The following is a 26,068-nucleotide window of genomic DNA, read 5'->3' as shown; positions in this document are numbered from 1 at the left end:
GGCTGAAACAAACACGAAGGGCTAAGGGATGAAAATTTAAATAAATAAAGCAAACGTAGCAGCAAACGTGTTTATCCGAGCGATTTGTCGATGGTTTGTGCGTACATTTCGTTTGTTTGGGTGATTATCAAGCGCCTCTATTTGGGTGTGAATCATTGATTTGATATGAGCGGTTTAAAAAGAAAGCTTTAAATGTGTATTTCAAGATGTCGCAAAAATAGTTGGCATATAAGTGTTGAGGATTAACCTTCCATCTGTTCAACCTATCCAGTATGAAGAGTAACAAATAACCTGTTCCGTATTCGCTACATAACCCTCTTGCCCAGGATAGGTTTGACCCCGCAGAAAAAGGACGCTGCCGGACTTTATTTGATTTCGGTACGCTTTCTTTCGTCCACCCCTAACTCGACCGATCTGAATGGTTCTACAATTTGGCTGTAATCGCACGTACAAACAAACAAACAACTCGTACAAACGGACCAAACGTCTGGACGTCTCCTTTGCAAACACGCAGCGAAAAGTAGGCGCTGGTCGGAAAAAGTTTTCCAACGCCTTTCTCGCACACCGGAAAAATACGGCCCGGTGAAAATGCCAATCGAAGCGAGATCAAAACTTCAACCCGGACACAATTTTATTCACACCCTCGTTGGCACTTTTCGTTCGAGAAGGAACGAACCAATGCACCGGATGGATGCATTATTTCCTCCCGCATTTGCTGGAAGGGTGCCGTCATCCGGTTCGCCCTTCGCGTCGCTTCAAAGGACCGTCGCGAAGGGATGAACCCACCAGCGAACCCGTAGCCCGATAATCCCATTATGCTGAATCGTAATCGGATCACTACCGCGGGCGAACCGACCGAATCTCCTCCAGCTAGTTCCTCCATATCATTAGGCGATAATACATCTGTCATTTCGGTGGCATTACACGAGATCGGTACGTTATGAAACGTTTGCGCGTGGCCGGATTTAGTACCACCGGAACCATGTGTGTGTGTGTGAAGCAGGATGTAGGTTCATTAGAACTAAAAAAAGTGGACCTAAATATCGTTTGATGTTGGGATGATCGTGTTGGCAAAGAAGCAAAGAGAAACATTTATACAACCCAGCCAGTGTAATGATTTTAATGATTCTCTTTTATTTGAGTGTCGAGTAATCTTAAACATTTACATCAATAACTTATTTACAGGTGGAATTTCACTAGAGTTATGCATATAACCTGGACGCCTGTGATGAGATTCGGTTGAACGGGTTTACTTCGTGTCACTCGCTCGTTCGCTCGCTTCCGGTGCCGCAATTTGTGCTAGTACTGCTCCTTAACCCTTGCCGTTTGTAAGGTTCATTGTAAAACATCTCTTTGGTATGGTGTGGCCTTGAGTGAAGCGGGTCGCTTAGCGATGTCCCCCCTTCCCCGACGGCGACAGTTCCTCCCTCCACGCGATTCGTCTCAGCAATCATCCATTTGGCTACTTCCGAGTGGCCCGTGCAACAGTGATTGCATGCCCATGTGTTACACCATCAGGTTGATGAGGTTCACTGCAAGCGGTCGGATGCAAGCGTAAGGACGAGCGATCCTTCAACCCCACGCCCCACGTGCCAGCTTACCGTGCGAGTTGAACATGGCCCCAGGATGTTTGCCCATACCGGGTCCATGCTCGTGATCTCCGAGGCTCGTCTGGCCACTGCTGTTGTTGTTCAAGTCCTGACGCAGCGCACTGAACAGATTGGGATTGTGGTCTCGTGGAACTACGGAAGAGAAGAGCAGAAAGCAGATTAAGGACACGAGCTCCCGATATCGATTCTCAATCTCTAAACAACAAAAAAAACCCCATCGATCACGTACCGTGGGTGTGTTTCTTTTGACGGGCGCGCGAATTCTGGAACCAAACCTGCGTCACACGCTTGCTTAGCCCCGTCAGCTGCGCTATCCGTTCGAGGTCCTGTCCGTCAGGGTTGCTGTCGATCTGAAAGTTTGCCTGCAGGACCTGTAGCTGCTCCTCGGTGAACGTCGTCCGGACGCGCTTCGATTTGTTCTTGTTGTAACCATCGCTGCTGCATCCATCTAAGGATGGCGAGAGGACATTCCTTTTGCTTTACGAAACCTCATTTAAGAGCAATCGATCGTGCTTACCATCACTCGAGTTCGATCCGTCCTCCACCGTGTCCATGTAGTGGATTTTACACATCACTTTGTCGTCGATGAGCGCAAACTGTTCGCCCGTCGAAAGCTGCCGTCCACAGGTGTCGCAGGAAAAGCACGCCAAGTGAAAAACGAGATCGCGTGCCTTCCGCACCCAGTCTGAGGCCGCTATCGTTCGGCAGCATTTTGAGCACTTTGCGCCGAATGTCCTGCGAAGGCGATGGAAAAAAAGCGAACAAGAACTCCAGTTGGTATGAATTCAATTCAGCGTAAGCCCTCAAATGTAGCCTGCTTTAAACGAAAGGATTTTAATCTCCGCTCTACGATGGATCGTTAAATTCCGCCACATTGGCCATCTCAGCTAGCCCTCCAAAAGAGGCATCGCTTGAGCCTAGTCTCGGTTCCGCTGCTTACGGGCGCTTATCGCCAATCGAAACCAATTACGATTCTAATGATTCACAACTTCCCTCCGGGGCTGTCTCGGGGGCTAACATCGCGATACGCCCGCAATTTGTACGAACCCGGGGGTGGGACCGCATCGGAACGATCCGATCCGGAATCGATCGCGCCTTGTAGGGAAACGTGTCCACACTACCTTGGCGCTCATCTCCGGTCGCGTTGCCGGCGACAATGCGCGAACCAGCCATCAAGCCGGGCTCGACGGGAAGCCCAATTTAATTATCGTCCCGCAGAACCTTCTAACCGGGTGGGAGCGAGAGAAAAAAGGAACGGAAAACAATTCCACCCCTTGCTGCGATCGCCTTTTTGCAGGCTCAAACTCCGTCCGATCGAACCGTGTCGCGAATTTCATTCACCTTCATCCCCGAGCGCCGAGACACAGGACCCGGACCAGAACCTGCGCAACTCGCGCTTTCGCTTTACTCATTCATTTATTTATTCCGCTCGCCTGTTATTTATTTAATTTTAATTGAACTCCCGTCCCCGAACCGGCCAACCGTACGACACCTTTTTCTTCCCCGCTCCAGGGTCTTGGGCTTTGTTTGGTTAGGGTTTTGGTGTTGTTGCTGTTGTTGTTATTGTTACGTTTCGTTTATAGCTTCCTCAATCTCGTTTCCCGGTCGCTTGCACCGGCAAATAGGGTATATGTGACGCGCTTCCCCGTATCGGTCGCCGACATATTGTACGGTTCGATGTTAAATGTGGGTTTTTTTTTCTCCACTGACCCGCGTGCCTTGTGCGACACTGCCCTGACCGGACTGGGGACAACACATTTTCGCGGAGATTATTCACCAAAAACAAGTCCACGGTGCGACCGAGGAAACGAACAAAAGAAAAACGACATGCACCGTCGGTGCATCGCCCGTGGGGCTGGGTTCTGCTTCTGGCTTCCCTTTCGAAAAAGACTCGTCACTCGGGGCCGCGTGTTGCGAAACGTCACGGGGGTGCTACTGGCCGGTTTATGCGCGGTGGATTTGCATATTACACCGAGATCGAATTATCGCAAAAAAACGCAATAAGAGCGACACAGGGGGATAAGTAGCAAAGAAAAAAAAAATGGTGCCCGAGTGATTGGAACGGCGTGTGGAGGAGAACTTGTGAGCGTGAAATGTGATCTCGTCCTAAAACCACGCCGGGTGACGCATGGCTACCGCATGATGGCAGGTTGAAGGTGCCACTCCTTGAGGCTTTTGGCTCCGGATCGGCGCCATTCTTTAGCGCATGAAGCAAGGGAGATAGAATGCACAACTTCTGGAGGGTGGCTGGCGTTGCAAGATTGTTGCTTCACGCCACGGCCGAGTGGAAGCGAAGGGATTATTTTGCGTTTCATAAATCGCGAGACTCGTTCGACATGCTTGACGTTTGTAGCAAATTAAATATAGCTGGCAAAATATGTATATTAGAATGGGATCAATATTATTGCAACTGTGTACAAATTGAGCCGTGTCATCTAAACGTCAAAATGTGTACAAATCAAAGCCTACTAAGGAACGTGGATTAACGGGCAAAACAATGCCAATGCGTGCAAACAATTGCATTCCCGTGTCTGTGTGCTCTTTATAATGCTCTTTATCTTATATAATCCCTACGCGGTCCATCTGGCACGGAATGTTGTCGCTGGTCGGAAGCAAACCATCGCACAAGACGACAGGAAACTCCGAGAGAGGACGACCGCAGAAAAAAAAACGATCCCTCACGGAACGATGACCGAATTCGCCGCGAGGTGCGAGACCGGAGGAGGGTGGGAACGGAATGCACGCGATATGCTGCGCCACGATGCCGTGGTCCAGCCGCGGACGATAAATCATAAACTCGTTTGTAGCAACACCAAACACATTTATCACCCCGTATGCATCAGTCAACTGGTCGTTGACGGCGCGACCCGGCGTTCGGTGCGTTGTAAAACAACATCACCAGCAGCAGCTCGAGGGACGCGCTTACACACACCCACCCCTCATCCTTTCCACCTACCACCTTTCCACGCCAGCCAGTTTGCACCCGAAAAATTCAAAGCCCTCGTTCAGGTTTTAAAACCGCAACCACACCACAAGGTGGAGATAAAAACGGCGAATTCAAACGCGTCGGAAAAAAAGCATAACAACATATCGCATCCAGACAGGGAGCCAGGGAGACGACCCAGACGGTTGCTGGATGGAGTGAAGAGCGGGGGGGGGGGAGGACACAACATCAGCAACATACAAGGAACGACATCGCTGGCAATCGTCATCCTCCACGGTACGGTCGCTGCGATGGCGAACCAATAACGATGGCATGTGCGCGATTGTGGGCCTCTTCGCTTCTTCGGTGCTGCAGCTCCGGTGAGGCCTGATTCTAATCGACTCCCGGTGGAACACATGCAATACCGATGTTTTCTCTCCCCCCTTTGTGGCTCGCTGAAGCCACCCTGCAACCTCCCAGGATGGGCAAGGAATCGGGCCCAATTTCGAGGGCATTTTCCTTAGCCAACCCGATAGCGATTTTCTATCGAAGAGGAACCATAATCCTGCCCGTGGCATTGTGTAACAATCCCATAGTGCTCACCGTAGCGGGGTAATTTACATTTAACCTTCTGCCAGGTCTCGTTCTCAGCACCAGCATGTGAGCAAAAATAAAGGAGCACCAGGGTTTGCGAGCCCAGCTAGCAAGAAGTGTCCCCAGGACGCACGATCGCCGATGAACAAGGCGCGATATGTCTTGTTTAATTACCGCTACGATATGAGCATTCAGGTTACCCATGCGACGGTGTTCGAGTTCCTCGGCCCGGCCAGCCATGTGACCAGACGAGCCACAGTATCACGGACGCGATCAGGCTCCAACCGATCGATCCGATTCACGCATGAGGCCTCGTTCGATGGTGATAAAAAAAGAGACACACTCACACACAAGGGTCCCAGCCAAAACGGGCCCAACGCGAGGGCATAAATATGTATTTCGCACATACCGTTTCCGCCGAAGATTGATGGATTTATTTTTTATTGCCAGCCACCCCACCGTTGGACGGGCGTGGACGTGTCCGATCCGGGTGCGTGTTGTTTTATTAATGCCCGCTCGCTCCAATTGATAAATATGCCAATTGATAAAAATGATAATGCATCCCTGCCGGGTGCTCGATGACACGGTTCCGGTTTTCCTGCCCAGATGGGGGGACTCTCACGCTGATACACGCACCACCGAGGCCAGGGTGTTCGTCCGGGTCGTTCCTTCACATCGAACATCGACACCGAATCCGTGGCGCCGTTGGAAGGCGTCCGGATCCGGCCAGAAGGAAGGATTAGGAACCAAACTTGAGCCACAAATCTGTAACACCCATCTCGGGCGTCTGTCGGGGACTTTGACACGCGTCAAATGACATCGCAATTTCAGGCCCAAAGCTGCAGACGTCGATGCCACGCAACCATCTCTCTCTCTTTCTCTCTGTTTCGGAGCGACTCCTAATCCGACAGCTCCTACCGAACGACGCCTGATGGCGCTTCCAGCTCCCGATCTCGCGGTTCCGCTCGCGCATCGTTTAGCGCACGGGGTTGCGATCGGCGGACCCGTCAGATAAAGTGTCGTGATATAATAATTCCATTTGGCCCATAAATAAATCGCTGTCAAAACAAGTCAGGGCCGGAGCCACGAGTGGCCGAGTGCTTTTTATTTACTTTACTTCTTTCGCCCCTTTTTTTGTCGTCTTACTCGCCCTCTACCTGCCGTTTCGTGAGCCGGAGTGGTCCGAGTTTCGTTCCTTATCGCCGCTGCATTCTTGATCGATCGTGGTGCGTGATCGTGAATGTGAGGTCATGTGCAGTTGGAGCCCTGCCTTCTGGCCGTTCTGATGCTGGTTCCCTTGTGGCAACTTTATTGCACGCCCCAATAAGCGGGTGACTGATTTTGACGAACAACCATACGCCCGAGGGTGTGAGTGAGTCCTTCCCACGATGCATTTGGATTTGATTCGCACTACGTCTCGATTTGCGGTATTTTACCGATCGCCTTTTTAGCGACAAAAATCATCCCAGCTGCGAAGAAATGAACAACCCTCGATCCTAGGTCCAGGGTGCATTGATCAGCATCCAGCTTGCCCAACCGCAAAAGGTATGCATTCTTGGCCCCAACTGATCAAGCTGCATCCTTGAGGTGCGACTACACTCCACTGCACTCCAACACGGCCTCGAGCGGCAACAAGCATCAACAATGACGGACGCCCCTTCGGCTGTCAATCGGCATTTCAACGGCTCAGCCCATGCCGCGCACTCGTGTCACTCGGGCTCGCTAGGACGCCTGCAAGGCTCCGTCCCGTCGATGGCTTGCGCGCGCGAACCATCGAAACATAAATATACATCAAACACTGCTCACGAATAAGCGTCAAGCCTGGAGAGCGAAATCAAAACAGAGCTTCCACTCGCAAAGAGATCGCCACGATCAGGCGATCTGCAAAAGGGCCGCAAAGGAAGGTGTAGTATCGGAGGGGGTGGGTGAGGTGGAATAGTAAAGGAGACGTCTATAAATAAAAACACAAACTCGATACCCACAATGGCGCTGTTGCTGTTGAGCGAAGGAAAAGCGACCGGTAGATTCAGTTCACCCGCCCAGTCGCACGGAGTGTGGGCGGTGGCGAAGGGTGGGGTGGAGGAGGAGGAGCAGACGCCAGGCCAGAAGGCGGCAGGAGATCGGTTGGGTCCGAAAGATTAATAATCCTTTTGCGGGAGCGGACGTGTGTGCTGGGTGTCTCTTTTTCTCTCTCACAACCGGGGGTTCGTCGCTTTTACGTGCGCGCGCGTTGCAGTCTTTCGTTTTGCTTGCACGAGGTCGGTATCGAATTCGGGACCGCTTTACCGCCGGGAAGACGCCGTACACCGCGAAAGAAAACAACTTGTTGCCGGGGCAGTAGTTGGGACCCAAGAGCCAGCCAAACGATCGGGCACACATTCCGCTACACGAATAAAACGATATATCGCCGGGCGCGGGTTTAAGGTCTATTTTCGATCCGTGGCATTTTTTTTCTCGTTTCTATGTGTGCCTTTTCTCCACCGCTAGATCCTCGATCTACCCCGTGGTTTAGAAGTCCAGAAAGGGTCGATGAGGTGGTGGCACGGCGGCAGAGAAATATCAATAAATTATTTCACTTTATAAGCGGAGGGAAAATGATTAATTTCCCGCGCCGGTGCGGTCTCCTCAGCGGCGGCGAACGATGGCAAGATTTCAACGCAAGTGCCACGAAGATCTACGTTCGCGATCGTCCGTTTGTCCAGCGGTCGAACCGAACAAGAGATCACCAGAGTTTCCCGCCGCAGGGATCCCGCACGGCCCGTGGTGTTTGTTTGGCTTCTTATTTATTCTATTTCGGTGCGCGTCCCATTTTTTTTTGTATGGGGAGGCTTATTGTTGGCACGCATGCCTCCTCTTTATTTTTTGGCCATTTGCTGGGTTCAGAGATCGCGCTTTTCCGCCCCCTTTTTCGGGCGCAAAACCCCCCTACCCAGCGTTGAATCTTTTTTTGTGTGCGCGATGTTTGAGTTATTGATAGAAATATCTCACTCGTGGTCCGGCCGGTCAGAGCGAGCCTGCGGTCGGAATCCGTATCGCTTACAAGCGGCACCCTCGTAGCCCTTTTGGTGTGCCCCTTTTTTTTTATTTCACTTCCTCCCTTCGCGGTCGATCGATCGATGTGAAATATGACCAAAGCGTTGGAGCGTTTTTTGTTGTGCGCTGGTGGAATCGGACTGGCCAGGTTTTGGGAATGATTGACAGTTGCCCTCGGTGGAGCATCGATCTTTTTTATGATTATTAATGTCTCCCTAATGCCACATCCCCGACCGCCCCAAGATCGCACTCGCTTTCTTTGAGGCGTACGTTTCATTTTTCCCGCATCGCGATCACGATCACGACGTGGTTCGCGATCGCGCAGCTGGGCAGGACGAGCGTGAGTGTAATATTTTAATTCCCAACGGGTTAGATCTTAATTATATGTAAACAAGACTTTATGTTCGCCAGGCACGACACGCCGGTGCCCCATTCCGGTGCGTTTGCGCTAGGGGTACATAAATCATTTCTGATCCGTCCAGATCCCTGCCGGATGTGGCTAGAGCGCTTGAGAGCGCACCTAGCTGCGGCAAAGTGGAGCGTATAGTTGAATCTCGCGCACCCAACTAAAACGTTTAGATAAACGATGACATAATTTTGATGGCACCGTAATTAATCCGTCACACAGGGCCACCCGCGTGCTGGTCGGTTAACGTCATGCGCTTGCTTATGCGGACGTCGTTTTGCTGCTAAAAATGGGGAGAAAAAATGCAAACGTTTAACACTCACTTGGCATAATCCGTCCGGCAGTAGACTTGTCGATCGCGAAAGTAGCACGAGGGTTGCCGTTCGAGCAGCGTCAGGCAGACGGAACAACGCAGACAGGATCCGTGCCAGGCGCAGCCGTCAATGTCGAAGAGGTACTTATCGGCGATCGGTTCGCCGCAGGCGGTGCATATCCGCAACTCAGTCTGCAACGGGAATGGAAGAAGAATGGATGGGTGAGTAAATAAAAAAAAAAGATGCATCTATCTTGCCGCATCCGATCAGGGACGAAAATGCGAAATTAGCGGTGCCATTGTGTGCTCGCGGCAAGGATAAGGGAGGGTCCAGTGTGTCTGTTTGTGGGTATTTTTTTTTGCTCAAGTTAAGAAACGATCTCCAATCCCCAGGAGGAAGACCAATTTATCTACCGTCATCAATCGGTTGCAAACAGAGATCTCTTTTGCGCACTCTTTGAGGGTCTTTCTGAACGATTTTCAATTCCCAGAGTGCTTCCTCATTGGTTCATTTTGCCGCACGTATCAGAGCTTCAGTCAAATCGATTAGAAAGAGCGCATCTTCTAGTTACTGTTAGGGAACGATCGTATCTTCAAACGGTAGCTACCCTACTGCTTGTCGCACGTAGGACAAAGGCAATAACATACTCGCATCCGGCGCCCTTTTCTTCAAGGACTTCCATCGAAAAGTCAACTCACAATTATTTGCACAAAATCATAATCCGATAGTTTGAGCTGCAAATCGCTTGCCACAAGCAAGGCTCCTCGGGTGAATTTTTCCTTCTTTTTTTTGGAAACCGGAACAGCATTTCCTCCTCCAGGCGTCCTTCAAACCGTCGCTTCGGTGTCGAGGGTCGATGAGAGCGATTGTGCCGTTCCTGGAAATGGCGCTATTTCCACGCCACGATACCTTTCTCTCTGACATGCGGTTGACTTTTGTGGCAATAGATTGTTGCAGTTCCTCCTCTCAGTTACCACTCAGCCCTCTTCATCCTGTGGCCGCACATCATAACCCTCATAACCGTGTCCGGATAATAGAGGGAAAATCGCCCTCCCCGGGAGGGGTGATGCATCATCATTTGTTATTGTTTTGTTCACCAAAGGACCTTCACCGGGAGCCGGGATGCCGGAAATCGCACTGTCATATACACATTAACAGCTGCTTGAACAGTCCACCACCGGTCGGAACGCAGCTCAAAGCAGTGCGCAGGGCTGTCGTGTAATGCTTACCACGACCGAGCGTGATTTGACCGTTGGGATGCGAGCGCTCATGAGCAAATTTATTATTTATTATGTTCACATTTAGCTACCCAAACCACCGATCGCTTTCGGTGCACCCGTGGTTAAAGAGGCCGTTAAAAAGGGGCCTTCCTGTAACAGCACGATTTACAGGGCTGGCTACACGCTCATCCGGGCCCCTGTATCTGTGTCCCCTTGTTTGTTGCTTTATGAAGTGAGTACACGTCGGAAATTATGACAGCGCCGAACAAAGGCAGAAGCATATGCTAACCTCGCCATTTTTGCGGGACCCTTGAGCTGGAAAATATGCGCCCGGTTGACGGGTGGGAAATAGAGTATGTATTTTGGTGCTTTGTTTCACCCTTTTTTTGCAGAGAACCGAGCGTTTCATTACTCACTCCGTGGTGGGTCAGACAAATTATGCATTTCCGTGCAAATGTTACCTCTTACGCAACGCACGATCGATGGTTGATCGCGAATCGCGAAATAGGAGAATAATATTCCCAAACACTATCTCCCGGTTGGCGTCTTTGGTGATTCATCAAACGCGAAAGAGAAAGGATTGACCGGGAGAAAATATGTATGACAATCTTTCAGCACCTCATTTCCACATCTCCATCAGTGAGCAACCCGCCGGTGGTAGGCGTATATGCTATCAGTCATCGCGACACCGGTTCGACAAAATACCGGTGCCAATTTCCGCGATTCAAACGCCAAATGGACGGGGGTAGGGAAACGAAAAGAAAGACATACCCCCTTCAACTCGATAAGCGATCACATTACAGGCCTTTCTTTCTGATGTCTTCGTTAGCGGGCTCAACTGAGAGCGAAACGCCAATAATCGGCCCACAAGCGGCAGCTCCCGCAATCGTGGGGGAATGCTGGCGCAAAACAAAGAAACGATCGAAAGACACCCCTATTGGGGTTGCCGAGAGAGAAAGAAGGAGCAAAAAAAAACAGTCGCACACATTTTATTGACATGTTCGACAGGTTTAATGGTCAACTGTATACCATCCGTGCATCTTTCTATTTAGCTTTCGGACTCGCGCGATTCAGCAAGGGTTGCCTTTCTTCCCTTCGGGGGTGGTCACCCGAAAAACACAGCCACCGAGCGAGGATCTGCCATCGCCATGTGGAAGGAAGCAACAAAAACAAGGAATAACCACACACGACAATCCAGCTTACCGGTGGAGCCTGTGGAAGCACTCCGAAACAAACAAACGACAAAAAAACGTCACTAATGTAATCAGATAAATCTCAGCGACAGGGAGCAATAAAACTGTCGTCGTACTTGTCACGTTCACACCGCGGCCGGTCCCGGACGCTGGAGTTTCGCCTGCCAAACCCCCGGACCAGCGTGATTCATTGAGTGACGAACGGCGTACGGCGGCGCCGGATGACGAGGTCCTCACACCGGGGGCGCTTCTCCTTTCGCTAATCGATCAGGTGCCATCAGAAACATTCAAATCCGGGCTTCCAGGAACATTAGCCGGTGGAAGAAGGTAGCGAAGAAGCGCGCATTAAATTGGGCCCCCGATGTTGTTTGATCGACACGGGAGGAGGACTATGTTAGGTTTTGGGAATTGATTGTTGGTTTTTTTTTTGCTCGTCCAGAGAAAACATTCTCGAACACTCTAATTCAACCAGAGTGTTTTTTTATGGTGTTATGATGTTTTGAAATTCATATTTGCGATTAATTTAAATCGTAAAAAATTCATAACTTTGAGACGAAACCCTCGTTCGCTGCGCTTCATTCGAAATGTCATTAGGGCAACCCTTCGTAGCGTCCGTGCTCAACGGAATGCCGTTTCAATATCGAGTAACACTTTCCCAGATGTCACTGAAAATTGATTTATGGCATCCCGGCAAGTCGCCGACCCATTCACCGATTGTTGCGCCGTGCATCGGCACCTCACCGTTCGTGTCCCCTGCGGGATGTGATGTTTTACATAAATAATTTTGGAGACCACGACCCGACGACGTTCGTCGCTTGACGCACCGTTGAGCTCTTTCTGCCGGTGCCGCGGGTGCGCATTATCACCGAATCGATTATCGCGAACGGCGCCATCAAGCCACGAGGTAATCACATCAGCAAGCAGCAAGCTGTTACACACTCTCGCTAATGATCCTCAGGGTTGCTGCTGTGGCCGCTACCATGAGTATGGTATCGTGCGTGGTAGCTTCTGGATTTAGCTGCGCTTTTCAGTTCGGCGCGTTTTTTTTTCTTCTCTTCACTTTTTTTCATCTCCTGAATGGGGCCAAGCTGAGCCGCCCGCTCGTCAAACGGAAGCCACCGGGCGGCATGGCATTAAGCCACCGTAAAGACGAAACGCCGCCGTGGAAAGTGCGATGGGCGAGATTTGTTTAATTACCTTTAATCGACGTTGCGCACATCCATCGCATTGCGCGGCGTCCATTTTGAGCCTTCCGCGCTACCGATCGTTACAAAAGATTCACTTTTTTTTCGGGCACGGTGCCCCTTTTGCTTTTGTGGATCGATTTTCTGTTGTTGCTTTTTTTGCGGTGTCCAAGGCGTTTATGTGTGAGTGTTTTTTTTTGTGTTCCAAACGCTTGACGGCTCCAAATGAGGATCTTCGTGCCAACGAAAACACCGCCACTTGAGGGCCAAAGAGCGAGCGCACCGAAGAACGGGCTGCTGAAGGTGAAAACGTAACCTTTCGGGCACCGGGACCGCAGAAGTGGCGCGAAGGTATTGAGTAATTTCTAAACCCACTTTCCAACGGTCCAGAGGTTCGCTCATCAATCACCTTCAAAGTGATCGCTCGATCGAACGTGGATTGCAAAATGGGGGAAAATTTTGCACACACTTTCCTTTTCTGCAGCTGCCAGCGGGGACGGGTGAGGTCTTCCTTTAGGTGTATAAATGTCCGTGGTGGTAATAAAATAAAATTTAACCGAAATAACAAATCTCAGAAAGGTCCCTGCTGCCATATAAACATGGTTCCCATGTCGCCTGTACGATGTACGATGTCACGCAGATGGAAAAAGCTAGATTTTGTCGTACATAAAAGTGATGAAATATGCGTTTCCAATCGCAGCAAGCCTTGTTTCCTGCTCCGAACAATGGCACCGTTATGTGTCACCTGTCAACGCCATTCGTAGTAGCCAACCGCTGTATAAAAAACTTATATCCCCAATCCAAGTGTGTCACGGCTTGTATTCCTGGCCATATCGAACACCTTGCCCCGAGAACGCATTTGCTGATGACTGCGTTGTGGACATTTTTCAACTTAATTGCTTCCTCTCAGTTCGGGAGGAAGTGTGTGCCAGAGTGCTCCGTAGGAGGTAAGGACGCTTGAAACCCGAAGAAGAAGTAAAAAAAAAGCGTCCCCCAAAACCGTCGGGTGAGATTTGAATAAAACCTCCCTCGGTTTAACGCGGTTTATCCGCCGCCTTCACAATCGTACAACCTGCTGAGCGGTCCATCGTAAAGCCGAAATCTCTCGCCAGAGATCTCTCAATCGACGGGAAAAACATCGGCCACATTTGAAGACGGTGTTCAAACGTTCACCCTGTTTTCCCGCCGATCGAACCCTATCCACTCCAGCCACGGATGCTTCCACAGGCCATGTGACTTGGCGGAATAAATCGCATCCTGATTGGGACAAATTTAGGCTCGATTTTTCATAAAAAGTTTTCTCCCTTTTCCACGCGATAGCAGGTTGTGGTGTGCCCTAATCGACGGGTTAGATGCGTCTTTAGCGCATTGGACGCATGTCGGTGGTGGATATACGAATATAATTACATCATTCGGACTTTGGCCCTTTGTTTTGCTCGTTTTTGGAGGCTCGACCACGCCGTTCAAAGACCACAACCACCACCAGCAAAGGGCGTTTGGGTAGGCCCCGGCCGGTTTCTGTGGACCTTCGCAGCCCTTTGCCAGTGGTTTTCAAAACACGATCCTCGGCCGCACAACAGCAAGACGCAATCGGAGCGCGCGCTCAGATCGATCGACCGTGCCCGAAACCGGACTCGCGCAACCGACCCGGAATGGAGACGACATGCCGGCAGTGACCGTTTATGTTTTAATAACGCTAACCAATCTGTCCCGCGGGCCCGTCGCATCGGGGACCCCCGACCGCGTTTATTTACCGGTCGGCTTTCTACACCTTGTCCCGTGACAGTTATGAACCATCGGGGCAAGTTATTGTGACGATTACCGATAAATTTAGATAATATCTTCTGCCGGCCGGGCTCTCTGGTGCGGAGTCCGTTCGACAGGTCGGTTTGTCGTTCTCCTGTTTTTTTTTTCTTTGGCCGTGTTTCGTTCCGCCAGGTTCAGAGCGATCGCCGAGCCGAGTCCAGGTAGAATGTAATCCTTTACAAGCGCCCTGATGTGAACGGAGTTGCGGGCTCGCCTGTTTGAAAGCGAAGTGTCGATATTTTATTGAGCGTCGTACCAAACGTGGCTGGTGGGAATATAGTTTCCTTTTCGGTTCGTTTCCGATTCCCTACCCGGCTAACATGACTGGCCCCCAAAAGGATCTAAGAAGTGAGTTAGTTTTGACCACCGCTGGTTCAGATTTTTCCCACTATCCTTGAGAAGCGGTGCCCACAGACCCGTCCGGCAGGTTCCATTGCAGCGTCTTCAAATCCAGCTCACCACGGGCCGAGCACTAGGGTGGCTTTTTAGGGGTCGTGCCGCGACGTCCACCCTTCCTCCCTCCCACACCTAATCCGCTCTTCAAGCGCATCGAGCTTTCGGCGGTCGGCACGAGGGAGCCTCCAAAAGATAACCGAGACCGGTACCGTATATAAAAACCATCAGCATGATAATCGGTTTCATATTTTTCTGAGGGAAATATTATTCAAATCGATCGATATCTCCCCGCGGGGTCTCGCCCCGACCGCGACAATAAAAGCGCCGTTCGCGACGAGGCACCCCTTTTTGCGCCCGGGTCGGATCGTTATGGCAAACTCGGAAACCGGGGCACCGAGTGCAGTGACGTGCAGTAACTGGGAAAGGCAGGACAGCGGGCAGCTAGTTGGAGGGCACAAAAAGCCCAACGGATCTTCAACCGACCTTCCTTCATGGGGGCGAGGGCGAGCGAACGCGAAGTGAGAACATGAGAAACGGCACCCATTTGCTTTTTGATTCCTTTCGCGTCCTTTCGGGGACCTCGGGGCCAACGGCAGTGATCCATCGGAGCTGTCCGGATCCACCGAAGGAGTCCGCACACCCCGTTCGCTAACCTTGAGGGATGGGTGAGGACGCACCCAGAGCCAGGAGGGGAACCGGTTTGCGGTGGTACCGGCGGCACCTTCCCGTCGGTGGCCGGCCGGTGATAAATCCATCCATATTAGCATCTCAATAGCGTGGCGAACGTCGTTCTGAATTGATTCGGTGCGGCCAGAGCACCGGAATGGGTTTGATAAATTTATGATTTTACTGATTTACGACCCGTGGCTTAGCCATGCGAAACCACCGTACGCGGTTGGGCCACACTTCCTTCCACTGGTTAGGAGCCTCCGGTTTCGAGTCGCTTCCGAACCGATCGACCCATCGGGCGAGATTACTTTATGGGTCTTGTAATTTTAAGCCATCCTCCGATCGCCTAAACCGCCCGGATCGGATTCGATACATTTGACACTTGTTTTTCCACCGATCGAAGCTGGCTTGAATCGAGCGGTCGGCTTAGCTGCATCTCGATTATTGATTTTGCCATTGTAAGCCACCCGAAATGGCTCATCAATGGCAATTCCGAGAAAAACGGTAGCTTGTTCCGACGAAACGTCATCTCGCTCATCCTGCTCAGGATCCGTACGGATCCCTGTAAGCCCTTGTATGGCTTTATTGCCCGATTGGGCACTGTAAAGCGATCGCCCCCCCTGGATTCCGTAACACGACCAGTCACACGGTAGCATCCGTTTTTGTGGTTCCCGCTTCGCGAACTAAGAAGCTCAGCGCCTAATAACATTTTAGATAGTTTGTACCGATGTGCGTGGCCACACATTTATTGGCCCCCCCACCGGAGGTGGATGTGATGGTCCGGTTGACCTTGGGTTTGTCGAATTTGCATTCGATATTGTAGCAGCAGGTCCCCGTGCCGGTTTATGAGTTCATAAAAGAGTGAAGCCATTTTTGCGCCCCCATCGGCCTCGCATTTAACGAGCCGCTTCCCTTCGCTCGGACGATCGGGGCTGCATTTTACCGCTCTGGGATGGGAGGCAGGTGAGTTTGGGTGGTGGGGCGGGGAGCGTTAGGGGTGCGTTAGGGGTGGCATCAGTCAGTGCTCGACCTTCACCGGCGTCGATCGGGATATGGTGGTACCGTTTGGGAGAGGATTTGAAAAATGATTCCAACGGTCATCTCGAACACCGTGAGCGAAAACTTTCCCAAAGCCCAGGGCCCCAGAACCGCGTGCCTTTGAATGATGGAGGGGTTTTGGACAAGCAGAAGATGGGGGAAAAAAGTGTATTTATAAAATTCCAAAATAAAGTCATAAATTATCGACAAAACCTCGAGTCAAATAAAATATTACGCACCCTGGTTCCGTGGTGGCCACGGTGGTTGTGTGCGGGATTTTGTTTTTTTTATGAGCAAGAGCATTTATAGTAGCCCAACCTACCCAAGGATGGCTGACCGGGTAAAGGGTTCCTAAAGGTCGTAAAGAAGCCGTCGGGAGAAACCCAGCATTCGGTCGGCACGCGGAACGCACTAGTTAATCTTGTTGGCCTCAGAACGCGCCCGGGCAGGGCTGTTTTTATTTAATTTTCCTTCCCCATGTAGGAGTTTACGGATGCTCCGATCGCAAGGATTAGGAACTGTCCGTTTAGATGGTTCCCGCCCGGATGAAACCCCGTGGACACAGGGCTTAGGGAAGCTGGCCCGCTACAGCATACATCCTTTACCGGATCAAGGATCGGCTTTCATCGAGCTGGTGTTGGGTTCGCGAGGAGACCACCATAAACCCGACCCTGCACGTCTGGCGACGGACTAAAGACGTGAGGGTCATAAACGCGACCGCGGTGGGAAACGGAACGCGGAGTGAAACCGAGTGAACAGGTTTCAAATTTATGGCAATCCCCCGCACACCCGGCGTGCGGGAATAAAAACAGAATGAGAGAGAGAGAGAGAGTGAGATAGATCTCGTCTCGCTTCGGGAATCGTTTTGTCTTTTTGGATGCGCGGGATTTATGGAACATATTTATTGGAAGAAGCGTATCGGTCGACGAATCCCGACCGTCGCCGTTGGGGGAGATGAAAAAAAACCCGCTTAAAGGGACCTAAGGAATACAAAATTTGGCATAGTCCCGTCATAAATCATAAGCCACCAGCAGCGCCCTCGGATAGTGTTGCCTCTACGGAAGGCATCATCCGCAACACACGACACGCTGGTGGGGCTCGATGACCCCCGAAAGGTCACCAAAAGAGAGGGATGAGAGGGTACTGAAAGAAGGGTGAGAATCTGCTCTCAGGCAGCTCTGTTCCGGGGGGTTGGAATTTTGCATAAGTCTTCCGGTGTTGCGTTTGGCTGTGAGACCGATGCCGAAGGACGTCACGCTGCTGAATGTGTGACCATCAAGGTGCTGTATTTAACACCAACCACTTTTAGGCCGTCCAACACGCATCATTGCATGTGCATCCTCCTTGGGTTGTGACCTCCGAAGAGGCACCAAAAATCACCCACTGCACCCGGGGTGTTTGTTTGTGGAACACACCGAGACGAGGAGGCTGTGTAAAAAATAACACCCTTCAGCAAACAGGACACGAGTCTCAGTGCAGGGATTGAAGTGCATGAAACCCTGGGTCAAGGTAATCCGGCCGAATGGTGCAGCCGGAATCGGTCAGCAGCAGGAGGGTTTTTAATACACACGTCCGTCTCGGGGAAGCTTTCGCAAGGATTTTTGGCTTTTTGTTCGAGTGCGGCTGGGCTCAAAGGACTCGGGGACGGTCTCGGGAATGGTCTCGGGGACGGTTGAGCGGTAAATTGAACCGGACACGAACACCTTTCTCGGTGCTTCGAATCTCGTTAATCTTGGGTATTTTCATTCAAAGAGTGTGTGTTTTTTTTATTGCTCCCACGTCCATTATTGACAGCTGTCACTGTGCAATCAAAGTGAGCGAAAGCGTAACCAGACTTGCCAGTCGTCATGGTAACGAGCGGAAAGCTTTTTAAATCGATCCACCTGCCCGGGCGGTCCACCAAAACTATTTAGATAGTGTTAATATTCCCTCAGAAAGCATTTAACATTCCACAACGCGGAATCGCTGTGGACGAAAAATGTCCCAAGCAAATAACAAAGCAAAAAAACAACACCGACGGTATGTGTAAGCTTCCTGAATTAAATCCAAACTTTGTTTAGGCCCGAAGGTTAAGCCTCATTCAACAGCCAGGGCCACTCGACGATTCCATCCGGCTGGGAACGCAAGGATACGGGTACGGTGATCCTTTTTTCCAAGGATTCCACAACACCGGCTTCCGAAAGACCGAGCCCTCCCAATAATAGCTCAAGTAGGATGTCAACATGGAAGCTCTTTCACGTCCATTCCCTAGCCGCCTCGTGTGAAAGAGTCACCCTGTGTCGCGCTGCATTCTGCACTCCTCGAAGCCCTGACACCGTTTCACAACATCGGGCTTAGCTGCAGGGTTTCGATGAAAAAGATGCACGTGGGCCGTTCCGCCTGTTCCTGCACCTAGCTGGGGGCTCGGCCCTGCCCAAAGGGAAAGGGAAAATGGAAAGCGAAACGCATGGGTTTTTAAAAACGTGTAATCCGATTAAAATCTTATTATTGACAACGGCCCCGCGCCACCTCTCGGGGTGGATTCCGACGCGCTCGTGTCCCCGTGCGAGCGTGAGCCGCGGTTGCGAAGGTCCGATAGATCGGTTTCGATGTCACCCTGGTGCGACAGAAGGTGACAGAACACGGCTCTCGGTGAGTCTGCTCAAACACGCGCCAGACACCGGACTCTCGGCTGGCGTGGCTGGCGAACGGAGGTGACGTGGGACTTAACATCGACTAAACGTCAGCCGAACGCATTGTCACTTAATTTAAACTTGTCGCTTCGCGCTGCTCTGCGTCTCGGAGGCTGCTCGAAGTAGAAAAACTAGACACTCTACACCGGTGGCAGTGGAGACTGTGGGCTTTTGCGCGGGGAAGGGGAAGGCTCGCTAGCTCGCGCCTGAATGCATTAATGCGGGTCCCTGCATTATGCATGGAAATAGCCGTGATTGACTGTGTCTTCATTAAAGTGCGGCGTGTATCAACTTCTGTTCATCGGCGTGATAGCGTGCGTTATGTCTTAATTTGCTCTACTGCGCCTGTTCCACATTCGAACTTCGGGCTAGATTTTCACCAAAAAACAGGAACGATGGCTTCTTGAATTTGCCACATTTACATAGAAGAGACACACCCCCTTTCGAGGTGGCCACAGTCCCGTAACTAACAGCGTTCGATAATCCACGCATCCAGCCTACAAAGTGTCACTTCATCGGCGCAACCGTAGCGGGAATTTCCAGTCGCTTTGGGAAAAACAGCTTTTCGTTTCGTCGATCTCGTCGAGCATCGAACTCTGCTGGCCCTGCTACAGTTACCTATCCATCAAAGTCGACCCCATAGCTCACGGTTCAACCGGTTTTGGTTGACCTCTGCGGTGCAGTTCGCAAGCCCGGCCCTTGTCCGACGCCACCCAAACCCGGGGCCAGTGTAGATCGCTTTATTGAACCGTGAAGCGAAAAAAAAATCGATCCTCGCTCCGGGCACTCAACAACGAGCAACAATGATCACCGTAAAGCTTATACTTATGTTAATACGCAAAGTCAGGCTAGACATTAATCTTAATCCCGGCAAAGGAGATTATCCTTTTGCGCTTCTGCGCACACATCATTAACAGGGAAGTTCGTTCGTGCGAAGGTGGAAGTGCTGGCCTGGTGGAGGCGAACCTGAGCCTGGGCAACAGAGCAACAAGTGAGCCGAGAATCAGGGTCGTCATCATTGTCGTCCCAGCATGGGTTGGAAGTGCGTCGTCCGAGCGGTCACGCTGCTTCACGCAGCGGAATCTGTGGACGTGATGGACCTATTCTCCGCATCGTGCCATTTGTTACGTAATTTTGCCGCGATAACTTCCTGGCCACGAAACACGGCTGTTCCGTCCTTTTAGCGTCCGTAATCTCGTGGCCGGAATGGACCACATGTGGCGCCTGGGGTGTTTCGAGACCCTCGAGGGCCTACAGAAGGCTCTCGAAGGATAATCGAACACATTCTGATGGGCGTTAGCGCACAAGCGACAATGTCTCTTCTGAGCTTCGATGTTCGAACGAAACGAAGCTATTAGCTCGGCGCGCATCCCTTTTGATTGAGCGCGAACAAGAAAAGCCTCGAAACTAATCCGTTCGTGGTCGAATTTGAAGCTCGCCACCCCACCCGGGGGCCACGAGGCGCCCTACGCACCCTTCCTCACCGATCGCACGCCTCCTTTCGACGCCCTTCGACGACAGGCGGCTTTGGGACGTGATTGAGAAGGCATTAAAATTTCATAGAAAATATTTCAACATTAGCCGTGGATCATTAATAATTTATGTACGCCGGTGCCGCTTATGTGGCCGATGCTTTTGTTTCTTTTTTGTTTTTTTTCTCGCCCTCGTTCGAGGCGTGGTGGGGCAACCGAAAGGGAAAGACGGTCCCGAAAATCCACCTTACGCGAGCGCCTCGGGCTGGGTAATTTTTCCAATTTCTCATGCCCTAATCCACAATTTCATACCGTAATCGTGTGTGAAGTACAGCTACACGCACCCGTGGCTTGCGCTTTGGTGAAAAATTCCTTTCCATTGTCTTTCGCGCCCTGCTTCTTTGCTTCTTGGAACCATTTTCCTCTTGAAACCCTCGCTGCACCTCGATGGAAAGGGGCTCATCTGCACCAGTGACCGGTGACCGGCGGTCCCCATTGCCGATGATCGATGATCGATGCTTCGATTCGACCCACCAAAGGAAGGTTGTTGGCAAAACCGGCGTCTTACCGAGCGCGTGGAAGATTACGCGGAACACCGTGCACAGAATTATAGTCTACGCGGGTCCACGATTGAGACAGTACCCCAATTCGGTACGGGTGATTTCACACTCGAGGATGGTTTCAGTGAAGAAAGCTCACGCCCGGGAATCAGCGCAAATGAAATCGAATTTTTGAGTCCAGGATTAACAACCTTCTCGTTGCTAAAGCAACGTAAACGCGACACCCTAACATAGTAGGCGATGAAAAATAAGGCATAAAGGAGCCCCATCATGCCTGGAGTAGAGCTTTCGATTCCTAACGTAACACCGCTTGATATTCACACCCCGTAAGCCTTCCGGGGAGAGAGAGCAAGAGATTCGCTCCTACCTTCAAGAGTCCGTTCGCTTTTCACGTGCACAAGTGTGTGCCCCAGCTTCCACCTCAACACACGATCGAAGCTCACTCAAGTGCAGTGGCTCTCGGTGCGCTCGAATCGGTGGCGGCAAACATAAGACGGTGCCCCATCGACGCCGGCCACGGTGAACATCTTCATAACCCGCGCGGCCAACCTAACAGGTTAATTCTTCTCGAATTCTCCCCCAACCCATCGGGCAAGTGGTTTTTGGCCGTTCGAAACTCAACCCTCTGTCTCACCGCCGGCAGCAAGCACCTCACGCTCGAGTGGCCGTATCGGTAACAGATTTGTTTTCCATCCATTCCTCACCCCAAAAAGGGAACCCCTTCACTGGGTTCGAACCATCGCTCGAGTGGTGCCGGGTGCGTGACGGTGAGCCGCGCCACTCGAACAGCTCCCGGAGGCCCCAAGCACGTCGCCGTGGCAAAGGGTTTCAAGTTTCCGAGCAGTTCGTGCGCTTCTTTGGGCTGTCGAGCCCGTCACTCTGCTTGTGAAAGAGGCGCCTCCACACGGGAGTTAGGATCGCCGAGGTGTGGACCTTCGAAAACGACGATCATGGGCTCTTTAAGCCATCGTCAAACGGCGTGACATGGTGCCGCATCGTAAAATGAAACACTTTACCCGCGATGGATGCTTAAATCAGCTCGCTCGGGCTCGAAGTTTGCTGGTGTTTCGTCTTCGGAACGCCTTTTTGGATACATTGTAGACAACTCACCCATGGCTGCATCGGATCAACAACCAGGTGGTCAAGTCAATCGACGGCTCAACCGGGTCGAGAATTTAGCGCTACGATCAACCAGTGGGCTTAGAGGAGCGCCTTGGAAGAACGCGAAACACGAGGGAACAGGAGCATAGAACGACCACCTCGAGCACGGGCCTGGCGTGGATTTGCATAAATATGTATAAAATGTAAATTATATCACCCCCAGTGTGCGTGTGGTGGTTTGCGGACGAAACGCTGCACTTCAAACGAGCGATTTGGCGCCGAATCGAACCCAGCAGGAACAATTCTGCGAACTCCACATGGCTGCTCTAACGTGATGGTGCTCTAGCAAAAAAAAAGCACACACACCCTGGGTCCGGGTGTCCAATTTGAAGCATCCGCGAAACCAGAAGGAGCCCAAACGAGCGCGAGTAGCCGTGCGTTCGGCCTGAGGCAGAACTCGATCCCGGGGACGATTACTCCTGGCAGGAGCGCTTTTACGGCCCAAGGCCACTATCGAATTACCACCGAAAACGGGGTGTAAGGTGGGCCTTAACGTGTCGACCATGGGGTCAGATGCGATCGATCTCTGGGGCTGAGTTTTCGTAAGCAGCTACGGGGGTAGAAAAATAAAACAAACCCTAGCTTTTGCGGTGTGATCTTGACGGACGACTTGACGCTCGTTTTTTTTCTTTTGAGATGACTGGGAACTAACGGATCGAAGCACGCTTTTGTGGGGCTCACGAACTGAAACGTCTTCGCAATGTTACGAATGCAAACAAGGACCGGGGCAGATGCCATAGACCTTTCCGCAGCCTAAATGCCCTACATTCCATTCCGATGAAGCCGCACGTGCCCGAACGTCAGATGGGTTGATTTTTCTGAGACATTCTTAGACAACAATCGGGGCTCGTACATTCGAAATATTCAATCGTGCGTGAGCTTCAAAAGGGCGACCACAATTGTACTCAAACCGGGAAAAAGCAATACTTTACCAACGCGATAAGCCATCTCTGCTTACAAATGCACCAAAGCCGGCGTGCCATCAGCTGCTCTGATGAGCCCGTTTACGCCGCTATTTGGTCGCTTTAGTCCACCCGATTTGTGGGTCGGTATTTTTTACACGATTTCTGCTGATATCACCTCACACCGCGCGGTCCGGAATTTGAGAGAAGAAAAAGGAGAAGAAATCGAAAGCGAAACCAATTCGACACGCGTTTCAAAAACGTTTCAACCCCGCGCATTAAACCGCACAACAACCGATCGAAGGGATCGGATCCGACTGGCGGATAAGGGTGGGTTTCCGGTGCGGGATGCTGTGGGTGGTCAACCGCATGAGGGTGTGGGATGGAATCCTTGCGAGAGCGTTTGATTTCGCAAAATGCACCGTATCCCGTACGTGGAGTTCTTTCGGCGGTCCTTCAAAAATTTCCATATCGCCACGATCGTACGATCAGCCTCCCAGCCGCTGCTGGAACAGGTACAATTTCACATTGATCATCGCGATCAACTCACAAGCGAGCCAGCTGTGAGGCCACACGGGCGAATCGAGCTGCATCATGCTCATTTCCATTATTTCATATTTTAATTTGATTTTATCTCCAAAACTCTCGCGCCCCGCGCTCCGTTTGAAGTCGCCCGGTTGGGTGGCGGCTGTGTATAGAACTGGTGGAGAAAAAAAAACACACACGCACCGAGAAGGCATAAGTCGAAAGATGACGATGATGATGTTGGCGATCCCATCCGCGTGTCCCTGCATTGCAAACGGTGGGAAGCCTACAGTCAGCGCTGGCCACGGCATGACTTGCGGATGGAATAATGCCGGCTAAACCCGATCCGATCCACCCAAAAAACGGACCTTGTGTGATCATCGATCGGCACGAAGAAAAGAGCCAAAATAAAAAGGGAGCACGCTGCCAACGAAGGATCCTCCGTCGGAGCATGTGCCATGTATCACCGTTTCGCGCACCGTTTAAAAGAACGACCCCAACTTAGCTCCTTTTCCCGAAACAGCGTCCTCCTCCCTGTGTGCGATCGATTAATCCTCTCGACTAAGGAAGTATCACTCCGATCATAAGAAGCGTACGAAACGGACAGTCATCCAAGCTCGCGTCCATCTCCTCCAACGACCACAGAACGCAGCCGAAGAACGTGACCGCTAAGTTTCCCAAAACCTTCAGAATCCCGCGATCGGCATCCACGGCTCCACGACGTCCAGTTTGTCATGTCTGGCATCCACGATCGAGGCCACACGACTTCGCTCTGACAGGTTGGGACAGCCCGTTTTGACAGTGTTTTGATCGGTTGGGGGCAGCATTCTTTTTATTCTGCCTCCTTGTGCTTACCTTCAGCTGTTCCAGTTTGATATCCATCATGATCGGCTTTTTGGTGGGTGGTTTCGCTTCCTTTTGGGTCTTTTTTCTTCTCGCTCACTTCTTTCTCGCCCCGTATCACACGTGCGTGTGCGCTTGGGTGAGGGTTTTTCTTTTTTCCTGTCGTCCGGCTGTCTGTCCGTGTCTGCTGTGACAGCAAAGCACTGCCGGCCACCTGAGCGGTTCGGTTCCGCGACCAGGACTGACACTGTGTGGACGGATGTTCTTCCGCTAGCTCCTTAAAAAACACCACACCACCCGGCACTGGTTTCACCACAACCGTACGCAATCACACACCAGAATGCTGCCTAACTGCATACACCGGGCACCATTCGCCGGCACACCCGAAGCATGACCGGCTCGTTCGTCCCAAAAACACGGAAATATTCCCACGCGTCGTCGTCACGCGGCAAAGCGCGAAAAAGCGGCATCGACCAGATCCAATCTCGTCGGCACTCGAACCAGCACTAGTCACAGCCTCCTGCCCGTCGTTACGGTTCAGCCACGCGCTGAACCACTGCCAGCGAGAAAAGCGTCCCTATCGACATCCCGTTCGTTCGCACAACGTTCGTGAATCGCAACAAAAACCCACCCCAAACCCCACACACGCGAGATCGTTATCTCTCGTTTTTTCGCTTGTCCACGCGATCGCGATCACCACCTGCACAAAAACCACGCACAGCGCAAAAAAAAAAGAACGCTCTTTCTCTCTCTCGATCGTGTCGCTCTCCGATCGTCGCGATCCGGGAAAACACGCTCGCGGTTGGTTTTTACTTTGACGCGCGAGCACTTCCATTCATAAACCCAACCGCGCGTGTGGTGTAGCCCGTCTGCGTACCGTCATTTTGTCGAGAAAAGATGCTGCGAAAGGGTCCGCTCGTGAGTGCTAACCACCCCTTGGGCAGCGCGCACATAAGCACCCCTAAACCCGTGGGGGTAGTACATAAGCGCGCACCATCGAAGGTACTCACGAGAAAGGGGGCGTGGCTTACGCAAACCGTAGCGCTGTACGGTTGAGTGAGCGCGCGCGCGTCACGCGTGTACAAGGGAAAGCGTTGCGTTTTCCAAACACGAACGTTTCGAAGGATACGTTCACATCCTTGAGGGAGCGTGACGTGTGTTTTTGGGACGTTATTTACCTGTCTGCTGCGTGGCCATGTACACTCCCGTTCAGCCATTGCCTTACGACACTTTCGTTCGTCCTTTTTGGGCATCACACCACGCCGTCGTTTGTTTGCCGACGTGTCCGTTCGTCCTTCTCACGGGACCGACTCCACTTCCTGCTTCCGGTGTTCCGGTGCGAACGCGAGCCCGACGCCGTACCAGCCGGTCCCGCTTCCGCTCCGGAATGTTGAAGTTTGCAGAGCCACCTCTCGCATCATCTCACGCTTCGTCCTTGCCGCAGGAGGGCTGGCACAGAAGCGAGCAGGAAAATTCAATTCAATTACCAGTGCGAATAAATAATGATCGCTGCTTGGGTGGTTGGGCTTTCCCAAAAAAGCGCCGGC

General features: G+C 51.6%; 1 protein-coding gene across 1 annotated transcript; it reads right to left on the bottom strand.

Moving 5' to 3' along the window:
- Positions 1-1,506: 1,506 nt before the first annotated feature.
- Positions 1,507-24,744, bottom strand: LOC128723141 (LIM/homeobox protein Awh-like). The gene is made up of 6 exons (XM_053816852.1): positions 24,534-24,744; positions 8,890-9,071; positions 2,128-2,345; positions 1,840-2,058; positions 1,602-1,742; positions 1,507-1,532 (listed from the first exon to the last, which is right to left on the bottom strand). Exons 1-6 carry the CDS (start codon positions 24,561-24,563, stop codon positions 1,507-1,509), a joined length of 816 nt encoding a protein of 271 aa, XP_053672827.1. The 5' UTR covers positions 24,564-24,744.
- Between the last annotated feature and the right edge of the window lie 1,324 nt (positions 24,745-26,068).

The sequence above is a fragment of the Anopheles nili genome, chromosome 3 (genome assembly GCF_943737925.1).
Source record: "Anopheles nili chromosome 3, idAnoNiliSN_F5_01, whole genome shotgun sequence".
Classification (NCBI taxonomy): Eukaryota; Metazoa; Arthropoda; class Insecta; order Diptera; family Culicidae; genus Anopheles; species Anopheles nili.
This window is presented reverse-complemented; position numbering and strand designations above follow the sequence as displayed.